The sequence below is a fragment of the Patella vulgata genome, chromosome 4 (genome assembly GCF_932274485.2).
Source record: "Patella vulgata chromosome 4, xgPatVulg1.2, whole genome shotgun sequence".
Classification (NCBI taxonomy): Eukaryota; Metazoa; Mollusca; class Gastropoda; family Patellidae; genus Patella; species Patella vulgata.
Window position 1 is genome coordinate 30,838,321 of NC_065882.2, and position 17,692 is coordinate 30,856,012.

At 35.1% G+C, this 17,692-nt stretch overlaps 1 protein-coding gene across 1 annotated transcript in view; it reads left to right on the top strand.

Annotated features, from left to right (window-relative positions):
• LOC126817155 (zinc transporter 7) overlaps window positions 1-17,692 on the top strand; it is a 118,653-nt gene that overhangs the window by 40,044 nt on the left and 60,917 nt on the right. The window contains exon 5 of the mRNA XM_050544000.2: window positions 9,851-9,980. Within this exon, the coding sequence (XP_050399957.1) occupies window positions 9,851-9,980 (130 nt within the window). The remainder of the gene's footprint in view (window positions 1-9,850; window positions 9,981-17,692) is intronic.

Consider the following 17,692-nt stretch of genomic DNA (forward strand, 5'->3'; position numbering starts at 1 on the left):
ATTATTCAAGACGTAATAGGTAACAATATAATCCAATTGAACTACGTCCCCTTTGGCCATAAAACATATTAAACCCGTAATAATTATTATAGCAACCAAGATGAATTACTAGTCTTGGCAATGATGTACAATAAGCATAATCATTAATCAAATAGAAATATTATATAAAAATCTGACAAGTCGGTGCTAAGATCGACGTGACGCAAGATGGACGTCAACGTTATGAACTATGAATGTGCTCGTAACTAAGGACTATTCTAATGCAAAATTGAACGTTTCAGAAGAACTATGCAATGTTGTAATTAATAATAAGTGCACAAATACGGGGAAGATTATTCGAGAGGCTAATAAGTAAGTAAACCTTGTTAGTTTTATACAAAATATTAGTTGAAATGGTTTGTTTACACGAGGCCTTGATTTGGCATCTTACAAATCGACTGGGGTAATCACGCTATATACCAGTACCGAAATCTTTGCCACCTACTAATAATTTAACAAACGATCTAAAACCTAGATAACAATATAACAATCAAAGAATACAAAAATATATAATAATATGTACAGGACTGAATTCTATATATTACAATATGTACCTACGCCTATACAATTGCGATGTGGCACCGGTTTACTTATTAGGAAAACTTGCCGCTTTTAGAAAGAAGTTCTCACCATTGCATCGTTCGAAGAGTGTGTAGAATTCTCAGTGCAAACTTGTCCTTATCTAAAGAAAATAGGATAAACTTGAAAGAAAACCTGCTTCAGACTTTGAAATCTTTGTATGATAAAACATTCTTCAAAGGCGTCGTCATGGGCAACGCCGTTGGTAATCCGGGAACTTGAAAGTAGTTCCAATGGCGGACTTCGTCATACAGCCGAGGCTAGATGTAGGGTACTGGAATCTGCTGAGGTTTGTTGAATGATCCTATTGATATTCAACGTTTCATGACCTTCAGAGATAACCAAATTTGCTGAAAACCTTGTTAACGCGAATCGATAGTTTTTAACAGATATTTTTCAAATTAAGTGTGAAGCATTGGGGTCAGAAATGGAAAAACCTTATCAATATTCTGTTCTAGAGTTAATCCGCCTTATCTGAAAATTTTGTGAACGCGATAGAGGCTAGAGTTTTCATCAGAATATTTTCAAATTATGTCTGATACATTGTGGTCATAGAGGATAAACCAGGGCTCAGAATTGGCTGATTTGTACCTAAGGCCATTTTTTGAAAAATGGCTGTAGACAGCAAACACTGTAACATTGGTACTGTTTAATCTAGCGTAAATAGCGTTAATTTCTACACTTTGTCCAATTATTCATAAATATTGTTGAATTTCGACGAATAGTGCTCAATTTGTACTTCTATCGAATTTCAATCTCACTGTTTAATTTTGATTACCAAGCGTCTAATTAACTAGTGTTTAGTTTCTCGACACTTGTTGAATTAAAAGTGTCCCGTCTAATTTGCACGACTGTTCAATAATTAGTTGGACCATTCAATTTCCCGAGCCATGATTAAAATCAGTCAAGGTGTCCAATTACGCAAGGTGTTCAATTTTGTTGTCAAATATCTAATTTCACGTGCGATGCTCAGATATTACGATGTGTTTAGTTTTGGGTCATCGTTCAGTTTTGCCGTCGAATGTCTATTTTGCCGCACGATGTTGAAATACTGTAATAAGTGTTAGTTTTAGTACTGACCAGTTGCGATACGGTAAAATATTATTTTTCATGATTCATATGACGGCAGGTATCAGAACAAATGTCGCGAAGGTTTGACGAAACACGATTATCGTGCCGTTTTTTGTTGAAAATTGCCACGATATATAACGCGGTATAGCAGTCGCTATCGTGTGACACAATAGGTCTCGGTGTAATTTTACACGCAAAGTTAACGGTATTTATTTGTCATAAACAATCGATGTCAAAACGATATATTGCCACGATGTTATGAATGTTGAATATTTTCGTTAATAATATGGACGCGTTAGTCCATGTTGTATAGTGAAAAGATGCGTGTTCACATATTCTGCACGATATATATGCGGTTATATTTCCAACCAATTATGTAAAGCTGCATGTCTAGAACATTTTAAAGGACACGTATGCATAAGACTATACATGTATTACGCTGTGTTCAAATTGTTTTGCATATTTACTGTATTAAGATTTTATATAGTTAAGAATTACGGCAAAGATAGACTTTTAAATTGCAAACTATAAAGATATTTTGGTTATCGATCTTACAAACAGAAATAAGACATAAATAGAACTTGCAACGGGATTCGAAAGCGCTTTCAAGTCAGACGTAAGCTCGTACTTACCGTAAAAATGAACTGAACGCAACACAAGTCTCCGATGTAAGAGAATATTGGTAATTATAACCGCTATCAAATCCACACAAAAATCCAAGGCACTCGTTTTACTTTAGAAAAGAATAACTGTATTTCGACCAAAGAATCTATTCCACATGAACCCCAAATCAGTGATGAACTGTCAACTTGTTATGTAGTAATTCAGGTGCAGATTGGTTTGAATAACAGAAATGTCCCGTGTATAAAAGATCAAAGAATAAAATTGCACATAGCCACTTTGTTTATCTAAAAGGGGCTCTGGCGCACTTTAAGGAATTATTTTTGACCCAATATTAACCATCGCCAATTTTTTTAAATCATGGGATAAAGTCAATCAACAAACAATACGGGTCTACTTTATTACAAAAACATTGGTGAACTTATCATTTTGTACATCAGATAAACTACTTTTAAAGCCCAAAACTGTTCAACTAGTCTCTTATGGTCAATGCTCTTTTAGTTATCAAGCACTTGTTTTATGGAATAATCTACCATTTAGTTTAAGATGTTGTACATCTCTATATTCTTTTAAAAAAACAACTTAAAACACATTTATTTAATCAGGCTTTTAACTGACTCTGTATACAATCGTCAACATGTCCAAAATCTTGTAGGATTTACATTGTCACTTTGCAAAGTGCCCCTGAACATGTTATATGAAAGGGCGCACTATAAATATGCTGTAATAATAATAACAATAATAATGTGATTGGCCGATGCTCTGTACGATAACCTTGCTTCTATGTCAGAGTGATGAAACTTGGTGTATAGTTTCATTACACCAATAGCTTGACTACGTTCGATAATGAGCATTTTCGGCTCAGGTTAAGCAGAGTGATAAGCAATTTGATTGGTCGAGACTTTGGAGTTCGACAATTCTAATTCAGTGAGAATGGTGAAAATTGGCGTAAACATTACATCAATACTTTGACTAGGTCCGAAAATGCGCATTCCCTAGAGTTTCATGGACTAATAAAAAATTTCTGTATCGATGGTTTGGAAGTGGTGGTGAAAATTGGTGTATAGTTTCATTACATTCAGTTGGAGTATAGTTTCAGTACATCGATACCACACTGATCAGCAGTGAATATTCGCTAGGTCGCTACAATCACTGAGAGGGATGACATCGGCGGTGCGGCTTTTTTCCATCTGCAAATTAAATTCTAAAACATTTTTTGAAGTCTTAGAAAATAAATATAGGTGTTTGAAGTATACATGTACCTAGATAAAAAAAAATATTTCCTATTTAGTGTACTGTAAATGGGTATATAAAATGAGTAAATGGCCCGGACCAGTTAACGCAACACTGTCTTATGTAATGTTGGACGCCCCGTGATGTGACGTCACCTGTAGAAGGCATATTTTAACGTATAAAGGTCGGTCATCTAATACAGAGGTACATGTATAAGAAGGCTTTCACAATAACTTCGCTTGAGAACAGACACTCGGCTATTTGACCAACATTTTAAGCCGTGAATCAATGATTTTCGTCGAAAACACTAATATTATTATAAGTATACCCAACAATTTATGTCGTAAATCAATGATTATATACTCAGCCAAATTAAAAACTTGACACTGATGAATTTCAACAAATTTTTTTTTTTGGTAAGTCAAATATGTGGATCATCATATCAGGACATTAGATGCTCACAACACATTCCATGGTATGGGGATTATTGCAACAGTAACTCCTGGTTTGTCAGAAGAATCTAAACTGGAACACCTAACAGTTTCTCCAGACCTTCTATTAGCTTCAGGTTGAATTAACATAAAATTCTACAAATCACCAAAAGAACAACCACCTTTAAAGTTCAAGTGTTTAATTCACAAGCCAGTAGTTGATAAAACGGATAACTTAGAACTGATTTTAAAAGTAATTCGACCTATCAAGTCTACGTGACCCGTTTGGTCCGGTTTTATGCAGACTGTTCAATCGGGTTCCTTTCCTGGACAAACTTCAATAAATTTCTTACCAATGATCGACTTGAATCCTGGTGATTTATCATGTATCTATTCAACTTTGCATTATGTTAAAAACATGTATTTCAAGTTTCATTAAAATCGATCAAAATTGTGACCTCTAGAGGGTCCACAACCTTGATATACCGAGATCTTAGGGAGATAAACCTATATTTCAAGTTTCGTTTAAATCGGATAAAAATTATGACCTGTAGATTGTCCACAAACAATTGTGGACGGACAGACGGATAGGGGCGACGACAATATACGTCCACATAAAAATGTGGGTATATAAAAAAGTTTTGAAATGTGAATTTATGTTTTACCTTCATCCATAGGCTATGTCAAGCTGCGAAGGCCTATAAGACAGAGGGAGGAAGAGAGAGAGAGATAGGCTTTAAAGTCCACGACACAAACTAGGTCATTTTGGGACTAACATATGGTTTAATTTTATTTCAATAATTTGCTTGCGCATAGGGGTCTTTAGCAGTGGGAGGAAACCGGAGGACCCGGAGAAAACTCACGAAGTTGGACAGGCGAACCTAATCCTTATCACATACCACCGGGGATTCGAAAGCATGCCAGTTAACTCTATGAAAGACCTTATGATACAGTGCGCACATGCTAACCATTCGGCCATCCAACCCCCCATGGGAAAAGAGTATCGATACGGTAAATGGATTGCACATTGACTTTGTGGATATCGTCACACGTGGAGGAGACAATGGAGTTGTCAAGTAGACCATATTTGTGCAGAATCCCCGAATAATAGCATAAAACAATTAGCTGACGTTAAAAAATCAAATGTCGTATGTCATGGAAATCTCAATGTCATTTGAGGGCACTTGCAGCCAAAAACTCATGCTTTTTGTCTCATGCTCATGCAGAAAGATAGGTTACCAGGCAACGAAACATACACCAGCTAAGTCGTCCAAGCAGTCAACAAGAGTTGTCATATATTTTCATACGCCCACATTTTCATGTGGACGTATTATGTCGTCGCGTCCGTCCGTCCACAATTGTTTGTGAACAGTTTACAGGTCACAATTTTTATCCGATTTTAATGAAACTTGAAATATAGGTTTATCACCCTAAGATCTCAGTTCCTTTTGATATTGGCATGTATCGGACCGTAACTTCATGGATTATGGCCTCTGATTGCACGAAAAATCACGTTTTTAGCTTGTGAACACTGTAGAGGTCACAATTTTTATCCAATTTGGTTTAAACTTGAAATGTATTCTTATAACCCAAAGATCTCGGTTCCTTTCGATATTCACGCATATCGGACCGTAACTTCCTGAATTATGGCCCCTGATTGTACGAAAAATCGCGTTTTTAGCTTGTGGACCCTATAGAGATCATAATTTTTATCTGATTTAAAAAAACGTATTATTACATCACCGTTACACCCTAAGGAAGACTGAGTTCGAATTTTGTGAAAATCAGGCCAAAACTGACAGACAAAATGGCCGCCGTTCGTTCTCAAATAGCGTAAAAATATGGTATATCAAGTTTGTGGACACTATAGACGTCACAATTTTTATCCGATTTTGTTGAAACTTGAAATATAAGTTTATAACCCAGAGATCTCGGTTCCTTTCGATATTCACGCATATCGGACGTAACTTCCTGAATTATGTCCCCTGATTGTACGAAAAATTGCGTTTTTAGCTTGTGGACCCTATAGAGGTCATAATTTTTATCCGATTTAAAAAAACATATTATTATATCACTGTCACACCCTAAGGACGACTGCTTTCGAATTTCGTGAAAATCGGCCCAAAACTGACAGACAAAATGGCCGCCGTTCGTTCTCAAATAGCGTAAAAATATGGTATATCAAGGTCGTGGACCCTGTAGACGTCACAATTTTTATCCGATTTTGTTGAAACTTGAAATGTAAGTTTGTAACCCAAAGATCTTGGTTCCTTTAGATATTTGCGCATACCGGACCATAACTTCCTGAATTATGGCCCCTGATTGTACGAAAAATCGCGTTTTTAGCCTGTGGACCCTGTATAGGTCATAATTTTTATCAGATTTAAAAAAACGTATTATTATATCACCGTTACACCCTAAGGACGACTGAGTTCGAATTTCGTGATTCTGAGTTCAAATTTCGTGAAAATCGAACCAAAACTGACAGACAAAATGGCCACCCTTCTTTCTCAAATATCGTAAAAATATGGTATATCAAGGTTGTGGACCCTATAGAGGTCACAATTTTAATCCGATTTTCTTGAAACTTGAAATGTAAGTTTATAAACCAAAGATCTCGGTTCCTTTCAATATTTGTGCATATCGGACCGTAACTTCCTGAATTATGGCCCCTGATTGTACCAAAAATCGCGTTTTTAGCTTGTGGACCCTATAGAGGTTATAATTTTTATCCGATTTAAAAAAACGTATTATTATATCACCGTTATACCCGAAGGACGGCTGAGTTCGAATTTCGTGAAAATCGGCCCAAATTTGACAGAAAAAATGGCCGCCATTCGTTTTCAAATAGCGTAAAAATATGGTATATCAAGGTTGTGGACCCTACAGAGGTCACAATTTTTATCCAATTTTGTTGAAACTTGAAATGTAAGTTTATAACACAAAGATCTCGGTTCCTTTCGATATTTGCGCATATCGAATTGTAATTTCCTGAATTATGGCCCTTGATTGTAGGAAAAATCACTTTCTTTTCAGCTTGTTCTCTATCCATCTCTCGAAAATGGGGGCGTATCCTGCTGGCAGCTGCTGGTTGAATTGAATATGAAAAATAGTGAAAATTCTAAATTAACCGGCAAGAAAATAAACAAAATAGGCCATAATTTGTTGAATTTGTCTCCTATTTCTGAAATTAATATATTTCTGGATAGAATGGATCAGGGTCGAATATATTGTATTTGAACATTTCGAATTGACGTCTTTGACCTTTTTCGTGCCGACAAAATTGTTTACAGGACAATTTATTTCATTAATTTAAAAAATTTATAAATTTGAGCTAAAAAATGTTCAGAGCAGAATTTTGATTTAGGTCAACTGATAGTCAACATTTTGAATTGAATATGAAAAATAGTGGAAAATCTACATTAACTGGCTTGAAAGTAAACAAAATAGGCCGTGGTTTGTTGAATTTGTCTTCTATTTCCAAAATGAATACATTTCTGGATAGCCTTGATCAGGGTTGAATATTTGTTATTTCAAAATTTCAGATTTGAAAAATTAACATTAACAAAAATAATCACAATAGGCTGTAGTTCGCGAATTTGTCTTATATTTCCGAAATTAATAAATTTCTGGATAGCTTTGGATGAGAGTCTTGTATTTGAAAATTTCAAAATATGAATTTCGTCTTTGAAGTTTTTTGTGCTGACAGTTATTTACCGCACAATTTTTTTCTTAATTATCATAAACTTAGAAATCAGGTCAAATGTTGATAGCAAGCAATTAAGTAGGTCATTTGCTGCCTGTTTTGGAAGTTATATAAAAATAATTTGGTAACCAAAGGTTCCTAGCAACTTTTAGAATGTTAAAACAAGAAATTTCGCCCTGTTGAAATGTTTACCTTTATAACTTAATAAATCATTTCTGTTTAAGATTCTTAAGAAGATCAATAATCTGTAACATCTATCGAGATATTTTGCCCGGCTGAAATGTTTCTCATTATAACTCAGCACTCAGCGAATATTTAGGCCGATCTAAATAATTCATTTTTGACGAAATCCATGATCTGTGACCCTGAATATGAAAGCTTTCATATCTGCCTTGCAAATCTAGTTAAGGTTGTGTTAGAATTTTGTAAAAATCAGACAGAGGCTGTCTGGTAAAATGGCTTCTCCCCTTTACGCAAATTGTATAATAAGCACGAAACTTAAGATATATATGTTTTTGTCCCAAAGATCTCGGTTTCTTTCAATATTGACGCATGTCAAAGTATAACATACTGGATTATGTCCATCTCTTGCAAAATGTGGGCGGATCTTGCATGGCAACCTCTTGTTTTTTATAACATGTGGACGTATATTGTCGTCGCCCCTGTTTGTCCGTCCGTCCACAATTTGTTTGTGGACACTCTACAGGTCACAGTTTTTATCCGATTTCAACGAAACTTGAAATATAGCTTTATCTCCCTAAGATCTTGGTTCCTTTGGATATTGGCATGTATCGGACCATAACTTCATGGATTATGGCCCCTGATTGTACGAAAAATCACGTCTTTAGCTTGTTGATACTCTAGAGATCGCAATTTTCATCGGACTTTGATGAAACTTGAATTGCATATTTATAACCCAAAGATCTTGGTTCCTTTTGATATTCGCGTATATCGGATCTTAACTTCCTGAATTATGGCCCCTGATTGCACGAAAAATCGCGTTTTTGGCTTGTGGTCCCTCCAGAGGTCACAATTTTTATACGCCCACATTTTCATGTGGACGTATTATGCCATCGCCCCTGTCCGTCCGTCCACAATTGTTTGTGGACTCTCTACAGGTCACAATTCTTATCCGATTTTGACGAAACTTGAAATATAAGTTTATCCCCAAAAGATCTCGGCTGCTTTCGATATCGGCATGTATCGGATCGAAACTTCATGGATTATGGCCCCTGATTGTACGAAAAATCACGTTTTTAGCATGTGGACCCTATAGAGGTCACAATTTTTATCCGATTTTGTTGAAACTTGAAATGTAAGTTTATAACCCAAAGATCTCGGTTCCTTTCGATATTCGCGCATATCGGACCGTAACTTCCTGAATTATGGCCCCTGATTGTACGAAAAATTGCGTTTTTAGCTTGTGGACCCTATAGAGGGTCATAATTGTTATCCGATTTAAAAAAACGTATTGTTATATCACCGTTACACCCAAAAGACGGCTGAGTTCGAATTTTGTGAAAATTGGCCCAAAATTGACAGACAAAATGGCCGCCGTTCGTTCTCAAATAGCATAAAATATGGTATATCAAGGTTGTGGACGCTATAGAGGTCACAATTTTTATCCGATTTTGTTGAAACTTGAAATGTAAGTTTATAACCCAAAAATCTCGGTTCCTTTCGATATTTGCGCATATAGGACCGTAACTTCCTGAATTATGGCCCCTGATTGTACGAAAAATCGCGTTTTTAGCTTGTGGACCCTATAGAGGTCATAATTTTTATCCGATTTAAAAAAACGTATTATTATATCACCGTTATACCCGAAGGACGGCTGAGTTCGAATTTCGTGAAAATCGGTCCAAAACTGACAGACAAAATGGCTGCCCTTTGTTCTCAAATAGCATAAAAATATGGTATATCAAGTTTGTGGACCCTATAGAGGTCACAATTTTAATCCGATTTTGTTGAAACTTGAAATGTAAATTTATAACACAAAGATCTCGGTTTCTTTCGATATTTGCGCATATCGAATTGTAATTTCCTGAATTATGGCCCTTGATTGTAGGAAAAATCACTTTCTTTTTAGCTTGTTCTCTTTCCATTTCTCGAAAATGTGGGCGTATCCTGCCTGGCAGCCGCTGGTTTAAATATTTAATTACTATTTCAGAGAGCTGTTGAACCACCAGAAGTAAAACATGAACGTCTATTTATAGTGTCTGTATTAGGATTTCTAGTTAATTTAGTTGGTATATTTGCATTTCAACATGGTCATTCACATGGTGGAGGAGGAGGAGGAGGTTAGTAAACCTGTTGTTATATGCCCAATATAGCCATAGGCAGCAGCTTATTTAAAAGGAAAACTTTGATGTTGACCAAATTTGATAAAATATGCCTTCACAAGCTTTTCTGGACACCTAATATATCTTTGGAACAGATAGATGTACTCCTAGAATACTGAAAATCACCAGGGTTCATCCTCTCGGATCTGAATGCTCCACATCAAATTTGAAAATCAATAGGATTCATCCTCTCATTGTCCTAATCAGGGATACTGTTTCAAAATTTTGCTCATCAGATGTTTTTAGTTATGGTTAAAGGGACAATAACACTCTTGCTGGCTTGAAAGCTCCAGAAAATAAATAATATCTCTAAGTACTAGATGTTTAAGTGTCCTACCTGTTGTGTAAATTATCCATTACATCCTATTTTATTTGTCCAGAGGGTTCGAAAATATTTTTAAATCGAAGTTTCATTTGAAAAGGTTTACGTTAGACGTTTCAAACCATTATGTTGAATTTTTCAAAATAGGTGTGTTAAGATGAAATTTGTATCATCAATTAATTGAAATATTCCAAAATAGTACAATTTGTTGACCAGAATAAAGATTGGGACATATTATTCAGTTACAACAAGAATGGTATTGAGATTTTAACAGAGGCCAAAATTTTGTCACCAGAAGTCGTTTGATAGCTTCAGGAAATAAAGGCCATAACCTTCCATTCCTATTAATAAACTTCATATCATGTTCTGAATACAAAATATAGATGCATCTGGCTATAGAGGTCACAATTTTTATCTGATTTTGTTTAAACTTGAAATGTAAATTTATAACCCAAAGATCTCGGTTCCTTTCGATATTTGCACATATCGGACTGTAACTTCCTGAATTATGGCCCCTGATTGTACGAAAAATCGCGTTTTTAGCTTGTGGACCGTATAGAAGTCATAATTTTTATCCGATTTAAAAAAATGTATTTTTATATCACTGATACACCGAAAGGACGACTGAGTTCGAAATTTCGTGAAAATCGGCCTAAAATTGACAGACAAAATGGCCGCCGTTCGTTTACAGATAGTGTACAAAAATGGTATATCAAGGTCACAATTTTTATACGCCCACATTTTCATGTGGACGTATTATGCCGTCGCCCCTGTCCGTCCGGACGTCCGAACTTTCGGCCGTCCGTCCGTCCACAATTTGTTTGTGGACACTCTACAGGTCACAATTCTTATCCGATTTTAACGAAACTTGAAATATAGGTGTATCTCCAAAAGATCTCGGCTGCTGTCGATATTGGCATGTATCGGATTGAAACTTCATGGATTATGGCCCCTGTTTGTACGAAAACTCACGTTTTTGGCTTGTGGACCCTATAGAGGTCACAATTTTTATCTGATTTTGTTGAATCTTGAAATGTAAGTTTATAACCCAAAGATCTTGGTTCCTTTCGATATTCGTGCATATCTCGGACCGTAACTTCCTGAATTATGGCCCCTGATTGTACGAAAAATCGCTTTCTTTTTAGCTTGTTCTCTATCCATCTCTCGAAAATGTGGGCGTATTTTGTTGAAACTTGAAATGTAAGTTTATAACCCAAAAATCTCGGTTCCTTTCGATATTTGCGCATATAGGACCGTAACTTCCTGAATTATGGCCCCTGATTGTACGAAAAAACGCGTTTTTAGCTTGTGGACCCTATAGAGGTCATAATTTTTATCCGATTTAAAAAAACGTATTATTATATCACCGTTATACCCGAAAGACGGCTGAGTTCGAATTTCGTGAAAATCGGTCCAAAACTGACAGACAAAATGGCTGCCCTTTGTTCTCAAATAGCATAAAAATATGGTATATCAAGTTTGTGGACCCTATAGAGGTCACAATTTTAATCCGATTTTCTTGAAACTTGAAATATAAGTTGATAATCCAAAGATCTCGGTTCCTTTCGATATTCGCGCATATTGGTCCGTAACTTCCTGAATTATGGCCCCTGATTGTACTAAAAATCGTGTTTTTAGCTTGTGGACCCTATAGAGGTCATAATTTTTATCCGATTTAAAAAAACGTTCAATTATATCACCGTTACACCCTAAGGATGGCTGAGTTCGAATTTAGTGAAAATCGGCCCGAAATTGACAGACAAAATGGCCGCTGTTCGTTCTCAAATAGTGTAAAAATATGGTATATCAAGGTTGGGGACACTATAGAGGTCACAATTTTTATCCGATTTTGTTGAAACTTGAAATCTAAGTTGATAATCCAAAGATCTCGGTTCAATTATATCACCGTTACACCCAAAAGACGGCTGAGTTCGAATTTTGTGAAAATTGGCCCAAAATTGACAGACAAAATGGCCGCCGTTCGTTCTCAAATAGTGTAAAAATATGGTATATCAAGGTTGGGGAAACTATAGAGGTCACAATTTTTATCCGATTTTGTTGAAACTTGAAATCTAAGTTGATAATCCAAAGATCTCGGTTCCTTTGGATATTCGCGCATATCGGACAGTAACTTCCTGAATTATGGCCCCTGATTGTACCAAAAATCGCGTTTTTAGCTTGTGGACCCTATAGAGGTCATAATTTTTATCCGATTTAAAAAACTGTATTATTATATCACCGTTACACCCTAAGGATGAATGAGTTCGAATTTCATGAAAATCGGCCCAAAATTGACAGACAAAATGGCCGCCGTTCGTTCTCAAATAGCGTAAAAATATGGTATATCAAGGTTGTGGACCCTATAGAGGTCACAATTTTTATCCAATTTTGTTGAAACTTGAAATGTAAGTTTATAACCCAAAGTTCTCGGTTCCTTTCGATATTCGCCCATATCGGACCGTAACTTCCTGAATTATGGCCCCTGATTGTACGAAAAATCATGTTTTTAGCTTGTGGACCCATTAGAGGTCATAATTTTTATCCGATTTAAAAAAATGTATTATTATATTACCGTTCCACCCTAAGGACAGTTGAGTTTGAATTTTGTGAAAATCGCCCCAAAATTGACAGACAAAATGGACGCTGTTCGGTCTCAATTAGCGTAAAAATATGGTATATCAAGGTTGTGGACCCTATAGAGGTCACAATTTTTATCCGATTTTGTTGAAACTTGAAATGTAAGCTTATAATCCAAAGATCTTGGTTCCTTTCGATATTCGTGCATATCTCGGACCGTAACTTCCTGAATTATGGCCCCTGATTGTATGAAAAATCGCTTTCTTTTTAGCTTGTTCTCTATCCATCTCTCGAAAATGTGGGCGTATCCTGCCTGGCAGCCGCTGGTTATCCGATTTTGTTGAAACTTGAAATGTAAGTTAATAACCCAAAGATCTTGGTTCCTTTCGATATTCGCGCATATCGGACTGTAACTTCCTGATTTATGGCCCTTGATTGTACGAAAAATCGCTTTTTTAGCTTGTTGACCGTATAGAAGTCATAATTTTTATCCGATTTAAAAAAACCTATTATTATATCACCGATACACCCTAAGGACGGCTGAGTTCGAATTTCGTGAAAATGGGCTCAATATTGATAGACAAAATGGCCGCCATTCGTTCTCAAATAACTTAAAAATATGGTATATCAAGGTTGTGGACCCTATAGAGGTCACAATTTTTATCTGATTTTCTTGAAACTTGAAATGCCAGTTTATAACCCAAAGATCTCGGTTCCTTTCGATATTGGTGCATATCGGACCTTAACTTCCTCAATTATGGCCCCTAATTGAAGAGAACTCTCGTTTTTAGCTTGTGGACCCTATAGAGGTCATAATATTTATCCGATTTAAAAAAAACGTATTATTATATCACCGTTACACCCTAAGGACGACGGGGTTTGTATTTTGTGAAAATCGGCCCAAAGATTTCGTTTCCTTTCGATATTTGCGCATATCGAATTGTAATTTCCTGAGTTATGGCCCTTGATTGTAGGAAAAATCACTTTCTTTTTAGCTTGTTCTCTATCCATCTTTCGAAAATGTGGGCGTATCCTGCCTGGCAGGATCTGGTTAAATATTCCCGTAATATTAACAATAATCGTTGGATTTTAACATTTGATACATTTTGACATAGCCAGAGACAAGACAGATAGTTTGTGATATGACCAGTTGCCGATAAATGGTCAATTTTGTACATGTCACTTTTTGCGCTACTTGTTTGAAGTAAGTGATATTCATTATTCGTATAAAATTATGATATTTGATTCCTATGGACAAATAGTATAAATTAGTACGATCATATTGATATCACAAAATTGTTTCTAACATCTTCCCTTGCCAAGAATTAACCAATTTTGTCAGGATCACTTTTTAAGATTTTACGCATTTTAATTTCAGTTTATGGGTTCTGGGTTAATTATTTATTGCCGGATTTGTGTAAAAGAAAAGCCCATATGCTCTGTGGTGCAAATTCTCAACTTTTTTCTACCGATAAAAGTTTCTGTCTGCACCGGAAGAGCTGAAATTTTGCCCAAAGCCTTAATTTTGACGTGTCTAAAGTTCTTTTAAAAAGCAAGTATTAATGTTTACAAATCTAATAGATCAAGCTGAATGCTCCTACTAAAGACGCAAAATATGTCTTGCTTATTTTTTTTTTTATTTCGGTTTTGCATTTGCGTGATTTTGATTTAAAGTTAAAAGATGAAAAAGGTGTACAAATGAGGTATTTACAATGCATTCAGACTTTTCATATTTTAAAATATTTCTTGACAACTTTCATGAACCTGTAGCATTAATCCATACGATGACAATGGATTTCAAAATTAGTTTGTAATATTGGCTGTTGCAGAGAAATAGGCAATTTTCCATGAGTCACTTTTCACGTTATTTTGCCTGTAAACAAGTTAATTATTATTTGATTTTCTATTTTCTTTTCACCATGTGATGCCCAATACCATTTTGACTGGGCGGATCCAATTTTACATTTTCACTTCACCGGAAAAGGCGTCATATGGGCAAAACTGTATTTTTAGCCTACAAAACAATTATTTTATTTAACTGTGTCGTATTTGTAATTTGTTTATAATTAAGATATTTGCTCCCAATCAACAAATAGAATGAACCCATGCAGTCATATAGATATCACAAAATGGTTTCTAACTTCTTCAGTTGTGGAGAAATAGACAATTTTCTACAATTCGCTTTTCGAGGTTTTTGGTCGATAAAAGTGTCAATTATTAATCGAGATTCATAAAAAATTTCAGCATGTGATGCCTAATGCCATTTACGATTTCCTAAAACTGATATAACATTTTCATTATCCCCGTAAGTAATGCCATTTTGGCAAAAACTGTATTTTTAGCCTCAAAGACAAATATTTGTTTTATGTAAGAGATATTCATTATTCGTATAAAATTTGATTTGATTTCAATGGACAAATAACATGAATCAATACGATCATACAGATAAAAAAAGTGATTCTAACGTCTTCTCGTGCCAAGAAATAACCAATTTTGTCAGTATCACTTTTTATACGCCCACATTTAAAATCCGGTCGTATATTGTCGTCGCCCCCGTCCGTCGGTCTGTCAGTTAATATCTGATTGACTTTAAATTTATACACAGTGTTTAATGTCTTGAGACGAAGAAGCCAGAGTTATGGCCCTTGATAACTTTGAAAAATCTTGTAGACGCTCTAGAGGCCAAAGTTAATATCTGATTGACTTTAAATTTATACACAGTGTTTAAGGTCATGAGACAAAGAATCCTATTGATTTTCAACAATTTCCGATAATTACTGCCAAAGTTATGGCCCTTGATCACTTTGTGACGCTCTAAAGGCTAAAGTTATCATCCGATTGACTTCAGATAGTTACACAAAGTTTAAGATCTTGAGGCGAACAAGTATATTGATTTTCAATGAATTTTTATGTCTTGAACAGCTAAATCCATGATATTAAAAGTTTTGTATACGAAACGTTAACATGTTGCAGAACTTTATAAAAACAAACAAATTCTAATTGTTTTCAGATAATTACTTCACGAGTTGTTGCTCTTAATCAGATTTTAGTGTATTATAAATGTTTCATTACCGAAAAAAGTAAAAATATGCGACAACTCTTGTTGACTGCCCGGACGATTTACAGTTGTGGGCGTATGTTTCGTTGCCTTGCAACCTATCTTATATATTATTATTAACATATTATGCAGGTAATAGGACGGACATAACTATATTCCATAAACAAAACCAACAATCGTTCATTCATTCATTCATTCCATAAAAATAAAGAAATTTACAAACTGTACTGTACTGAATGACCACCTTCAATAAAACACTTATTCCGTTGGTTTCATCAAAGCACTTTCTTAATAGTAATACTATGTGTATAAACGTGAAAAGAATTCAGTCAGCAATAATTACGTCACGTCTAGTATCACACATTTATTGGGGTCTATTTAAATGATGACTTGTCATTTCCGTCTACTTCAAAGAAACCGCAGTAGGATCAAAGGGTCCGTTTTTTCTGCCATTTAGTTGGGTGAGAGGTGAATGAAGGGAACATGTAAGCAGATAATCAAATGAAACCAAGTAAGCTGTCTGGGATAAGTCTAGTTGTAGTAGAAACGGAAATGCGGTCTACGATATACGACTTTAAATCTCTCCACTAGAGTAGATAATTCTTTTTGTGAAAAAAAACCAAAAAACGTTACAATAGACATAGTGTTTTATTTATTTCTTGTGATAATAATTAAAAATAACTTGAAACGATATGGATTTATTTTTTACTTACAAACACGGTAAGCATTTCTTTCATTGTATTTTATTACTTGACGATAAACATGTGGTAGTAAATATATCAACTCTTTACACGTGCTGTTTAACTAAATAACTATAATATAATGAAATTACGGTCAATATTCACAATAATTCACGGCCGATATACCGAAGTTGTAACTGATGATCCTTACATTTTATTTAACAAACATCGTGGGAATCGTTAGGAATGCTAATTATATATTTTTTTTTTTATCACGGGAATATCTACGACCGATTACGGAATATACTGTCTCATTATTATTATTGTCGACCATTTATCAATGAAGTAGCTTATTGCTTATTAGCCCCCATAATTGTCGATCGTTAATACATGTATCTTTTTTAAAAAAAAACCATGCTATAATATTCGGGCGACTGGTTTATATCATGCTGTATTTCTTAGACAACTATTGATTTCCCGAAACTTGAACCGGTTTGTTGGTAAAACCGAACCGACTCCGACTAAACCGACTAATCGTCACACCCCTACCCTTAAATAAAAATGGCGCAAATACAAAACGGATATAAAAAAAACCCAAAAAACTAAGCTCGACATATTTTGCGCCTGTAGTAGGAGCATTCACCTTCATTGATAAGATTTGTAGAAATTAAGATTTTTCCTTGGGAAAAGACTTCCCAACCCGTCAAAATTTAAATTTTAGGCAAAATTACGTCACTTCCGGTGCAGACAGAAAACTTTATAGGTAGAAACAAGTTGAGAATTTGCACCAAGCAATATATGAGCTTTTGTTTTATACAAATCAGGCAATAAATAATTAATTTAGAACCCATAAACTGTAATAAAAATGCGAAAAGTCTTAAAAAGTGATCCTGACGAAATTGGTTATTTCTTTGCAAGAGAAGATGCTAGAAGCTTTTTTTTTGACATATTTATGATCGTATTGATCCAATCTATATTTCCATTGGAATGAAATATTATAATGTTAAGCGAATACTAAATATAACTCATTTCA